At 36.0% G+C, this 5,769-nt stretch overlaps 1 protein-coding gene across 1 annotated transcript; it reads right to left on the bottom strand.

Annotated features, from left to right (window-relative positions):
- Positions 1-1,559: 1,559 nt before the first annotated feature.
- Positions 1,560-5,054, bottom strand: LOC135084573 (uncharacterized). The gene is made up of 2 exons (XM_063979344.1): positions 4,945-5,054; positions 1,560-2,607 (listed from the first exon to the last, which is right to left on the bottom strand). Exon 2 carries the CDS (start codon positions 2,600-2,602, stop codon positions 1,601-1,603), a length of 1,002 nt encoding a protein of 333 aa, XP_063835414.1. The 5' UTR covers positions 2,603-2,607; positions 4,945-5,054; the 3' UTR covers positions 1,560-1,600.
- Between the last annotated feature and the right edge of the window lie 715 nt (positions 5,055-5,769).

The raw sequence follows: 5,769 nt of genomic DNA, 5'->3' as shown, positions 1-5,769 counted from the left end.
CATTACAATAATATGCGATCTTGTCTGGCCAGCGTTGCATGTCGGCCAAATCCTCTATTTGCCTCTAGTAAATAGAAGGTAGATATCCTGCGAGCCTGATGATGATGGTGTCAACTACCCAATTTTTATGAATGTAATTGTTCAAATTAACATGAACACTAGGTTAAAGTAAAAAAAACTAAGCTTGGGTTAATTTATTTTATTACATTATCTTTCAGATAAACAATGTGGCAGACAATAATCGCCGTGTTCTTCATAACCACCATCAACTGCCGCTACTTCATATCGAAGAAGAATACTAGCATGTTCAAGAACGAGCAGATCATATTCGCTTCTGACTTCAACATCACCAAGCTCCTCGTGCCAGCAGATGGCAGCAAGTACATCCAGACGGAATCCTCAGAAATACCCTCTATCTTCTTCGCCATATCCGACTCGAAGCTAGAAGGGGGCAGCTGCATCTATGTGCTAGAAGGATTCGCCGCTTACGAAATCCTAGAAGGAGGGCGTGATGCTACTGCAGATTACAGCTTCAGTAAGACCATATTCTTCGGAGCTAGAGACGGCATTTACAAGTACTACCCAGATTCACTATCAGCGAAAAAGTACGGTCCATTTAGAGATGATATCATACAACTGCAGAAAGCAAACGGCTCTGATGCTATCTTCATATTGACCAGCGATCACAGAATCTACAAAATCGAAAAGAACGGCACTGTGAAGACGAGGGTGCAATCCATACCGTGCGCCTTTGAATTCGTGCTGGATACTTCCAATAACATCTACTACTTGGCGTGTGATGACCACATGCCTCATATAGTCAAATCTGACGGTCGTCCGTTATCGTTCACAGCTAGCGTGATTGAGGATTTCAAAGACATAAAGTTGATACGCCCAGCTTTCATCATGGAGGGCTGTGTGCCGTTCTTTGGAGATGGGCACTTGTATCTGTTATATGCCAATGGTACAAGCGAGAAGAAGGACTTTTATCTGGATGAGAAACCCACTGCTTTCAGTGTCGACGCAGCTTTGTACTTGGTTGCTGCATTAGATGGGAAAATATACGAGTTTAATGTGATGGAAGTTCTTCTAAGATCCATGTTTGGGTTGGCGACAGAGTGGCCGAGAGATGTCACTAAAATTGTAATGTCTATAATAGATTCGGCTAGAGAAAGTATCCATGGGTTTCACAGAGGTTGGAATTATGCTGGTGTGCTATAGTTTCAATTGAGAAACAGTGAACATTTTGTATGATATTACATTAGTATGTATTACGTTTGATTTTTCACTGGAAGTGAAATAATGTGATCAAAATTGTAGTCATGCAATTAATTAATAATAATGGTATCTTCAAATCGACTTTATTGCGATTTGCGAGTAAGTAAACGTGTTAGCTAAGTCAATAAATCTGAATGCATAATAATAATTTTAAGCACAGAACATTTTTGTTTAATTTTGATCCTGTTGTAATTATTTCTGTTAGTAAACTAGTAAACTAAGGATTGGGGTGAAAAGACAAACAAACAATGGTTTCAATATTATGGTTTTTATTATACCTAATTGAAAATATAAACGCATAGAAGATCACCTGACGTGTCAACTAAGCACGAAAACTACTCCTAGATCTGGTCGCAATCGACTGGATGTTCGAGGTTTGGTCAGAGAAGAACGATTTTACTTCTTTCATATCATCTGACAATTCTTCTTTTGCCATTTCGGTCAACACGATAGCAAGCAGGTTGTACTCGTAAATTTTGTCATTATGTCCCGCAAATATTAAAAGAGTCGTCTCAAAAGAGATGGCACTTGGCTTCGTATCTAAAATTATGTCTGCAAATTCAGAGGTGCCATTTGCGTATGCCAAGTACGTTTTCTTACCAGCTACGACTGGAACAGCCTCTTCTACGACGAAAGGTGGCCTCAAAAGCTGAACATCAGAAGGATGCGCTGGTAGGCCTTTAATGCTTTTTACAGTACCGTCTTCGGTAAGTCTAACATAGACGTGTTTCTTATTATCCACGAAGTACAAATTGTTAGCCGAGTCCAACAAAATTTGCTGGGCGTCCTTTACATTGGTTATCTCTTCCTTTCTAGTGCCATCATCCGTGACTTTGTAAACAACATTTTCTGCTGTTAGAATGTAGAAATCGTTGGTGCCGTTAATGACAGCGATGGCAATAGTATTGTCAGTCACTGTACCATATTTTTCGGCTTTTTTCTCCTGTTCGTTGAATCTGTAGATGCCGTCGGAAGCTGCGAAGTATACTTCTTTGCTTTGGTCACTGGACGCGGAGATGTCGTTGCCGTTTTCGAGTAGCTTGGTTGCTTGTTTGTTTTTCAAGACAAAGAGGCCTTTTCCTTCTTCGATGAAGAAGACATAGATGTTTTCATCATCGGAGGTTTCTTCTACATCTTCTTTGTCATCGAAGTTTATGGAGTTGAGTGGGACGACTATTTTGGTGATATCTTTCTCTCCGGTGTAAATGACGAATTCTTCGGGGAATAAATCTTCGACGATGTGCAGGGTGTCGTCATTGGTGGTGGGCTTGGTGGACGCCAGCCCGACCAGAAGCAGTGCCGTAAAGGTGGCCAAGGTATTCATGGTGTCTGAAAAAGAATGAGTGAGTGAGAAAAACTGTTTATTTTAATGACGTGCTGGTAAGTAGAAGTAGAAAGGTGACAAACGTAAGGCCTATATAAAAGGCTATCGCAAAGTGAAACTAAATCCAAATTCCTATTTGTAGATATTCGAAACTTCACTGAGTTGCATTAGTAGTTGTATAACTGCAAGAAGAAAAATTGACAATAAAAATAAATTGAAGTAAAGAGAAAGTCTTTTTTCACTGTAAAATATGTATCTACATTTAGTTACTCTAAATTCACACTGGACTAATTATTAATTATTACAAAGCATAATGTATTAAAGTAGGGAAGACCGAGGAGAGTTGTGACATTGAAAAGCTTAGCTCATAATAGTACGCGGTTTTGAGTTCAAGTTTCGAGCTAAACCAATACGCGCTGTAGCGAGCTCGCCGATAATATCTGCCGATATTCAATACGTTAATACTGACACTCTAGGTTACTGAAATCAGTAAAAAAGGGCCCAGTTGCTGGAAGACAAAATAATACAATCCAACGACTTGGCCCGTGGACCGTGCTAAAAGTGAGCCAAGTAAGACTCTTTTAAGGGAGTCTCTTGTTTGTAAAATGATAGGTATTTTACGCTACTTTTATCTAAGTATGTGAATATGGCAAGGATGCAAAGTAATACCGTGTATACTTATCTATACTTCTATACTCTATGTATACTAAATTATAAATGCGAAAATAACTTTGTTTGTCTGTCTGTCTTGCTTTCACGCCTAAACCACAGAACCGATTTTGATGAAATTTGGCTTAGAGATAGTTTGAGTCCCGGGAAAGGACATAGTATAGTTTTTATCCCGGTTTTTGAAACAGGAACGCGCGCGATAAAGTGTTTCTGTGACAGACAAAATGTCACGCGGACTAAGACGCGGGTGGAAAGCTAGTCTATAAGTACTAAGTAAGTAATAAATGGTAGTTTAAGTTATTAATTAGGTGATAAATAAGTATTCGTTTTAATCGTTGCCTATAAGTAGTTAAGTTAGGTTTATTATCGCAGGGCAAGACAAGTGATATCTCTGTTGACATAAACTCTGTGTCAGTCGGTTATGTAACACTTTAGTTGTTTACAAATCAAATCTAGAACTGTTTAGTCAAATTAACACCATTTGGCAACTGATACAACAAAAATAACTACTGAACGTATTTTGATGCAACGTTTAGGTATACTTTTATACACCAGAATAACATAATAATTCTACTAATTTTATAAATGCGAAAGTTTGTGTTGTTTTCTGGATGTTTGTTACTATTTCACGCAAAAACTACTGAACGGATTTTGATGAAACTTTACAGTATTATTGTTTATAATCCAGAATAACATATTATTATTATAGGCTATCATTTTATACGATTCTCTGTTTGAAGGTAAACTAGAATGGGGGTTACGTTTAAGAAGATTATTGTATTAACATTTTATTTAAATACTAACTGTCGCGAGACGTCTTCATTTCTTAATTTCCGACAGTAAGAAACGCAATAAAATAATTAGGCCAATGAAAGTACGGATTTTTTAAATAATGTGCTCTAAACTCGAAATCTAGTCATTATTTTCAAACGTTTGTTTACAGATAAACGAAGCGATCGTGTACAATTAATATTAGTAAGAAAAAGTACAAATAAACTCCAAACGCAGCAATTATAGCCAGATACTTAGGCAAAGCTGATTTATTTTCACTTTTTCAAATATTTTTTTTGTTTCCTTATGTGCTTTATTTTTTTTCATTTTTTTTTTGGGATAGTACATTAGTAGAGCTACCTCCCCATCAGTTTGATTCACCAATTCTGGGACACCCTGTATAAGTAGATGATTAATCTCCATAATAGTTAACTAAAAAGTGTGAAAAAGTACTCTAAACATCAAATAATTCTCCCTCTTACAGTGCTCAAACATTAAATTCGACTTTTTACATTTACAAATAAATACAAATATTTTATTTAAACATGTTTTTTATACATTTGGTTAGTTTTAAAAACTTATGTTTTTTTTAAATATTGCTATATGTATAATCCCGTTAACCCCTCGCTCGTGGTAAGCTAAATATTATATTTCAGTGGGTTCATCACAATAGTCGATTTAATCAATTAATTCTTACATCACACTCTTAAACATAATTAATATTATAAATGCGAAAGTTTGTGAGTGTGTGTGATTGTTTATCACGTCTAAACGGCTGGAGCTTTAATAAAATTTGGTATGGAGTTAGCTGACACTCTGGATTAACACATACGCTGCGGTAACACAGCGGGGCACAGCTAGTAAATAAATAAATAAATAGGTAGGTATATCAATCGACTCACCTCTCCGGTATATGTCACCAGAATGCCTAATCAAGACTCGACTTAATGTTTATATTTATAATTAAACGTTATCGAGTTAACACTTAAACGTCTTTGTACCTATCTAAAGTCAGGACCTTTTGTTTCGCAAAAATAAGATTACAATAATATATTTGAGTTGCATATTTAGGAAGGAAGACTTTTTACGGTAATTGTAATTAGGGATGTTATGGATATGTAGTTTCGGTTATGGATACGGTTACGGATATAGGAATAATATTATACCGGTTTCGGTTTCGGTTACGGATATTTTTTTATTTCGGATATCCGAAAGTTTCGGTTACGGTTACGGATATTTGTGCTTTAGAATGCAATTTGCAATAGTTTTCCAACACGGTTCATTCATGGCCGCACACTTTACATCGAATAAAAAGTAATAAAAGTAAATCAGGCTGTTATGCCGGTGCATATAATGCCATACAAAAAACAATTTAACCCTTATTCAAATAAAGGTAGATATATTACCACTTCGTTTACTTTTAAAAAAGGATCCTAATTTTCGATATGGTGATACTTAAAGATATCGTGGTCACTTATTTATATTTTTAAATATATTTTTTTACTTATCTATGCCATCTTACAACTTTTCAACGTCATTTGTCACTGTCAGGTAATGTCAAAGTCAATCAAACGGTTTTGGTGTGAAAAATTTCAAGTTTTTAGCGCGCGTTTTTGGTATTTTTGAAACTTTGTTCAACGAAAATTCTGATAAGTGTTTTTTTCGATTCAAAATCCTAAACTATAACATTTATTGTATAGTCTCACTTATAGGCAGCGTCTGCAAAT

This window comes from Ostrinia nubilalis, chromosome 26 (assembly GCF_963855985.1).
Source record: "Ostrinia nubilalis chromosome 26, ilOstNubi1.1, whole genome shotgun sequence".
Taxonomy (NCBI): Eukaryota; Metazoa; Arthropoda; class Insecta; order Lepidoptera; family Crambidae; genus Ostrinia; species Ostrinia nubilalis.
Note: the sequence above shows the minus strand (reverse complement) of the source record. Positions and strands in the feature narration are given on the sequence as shown.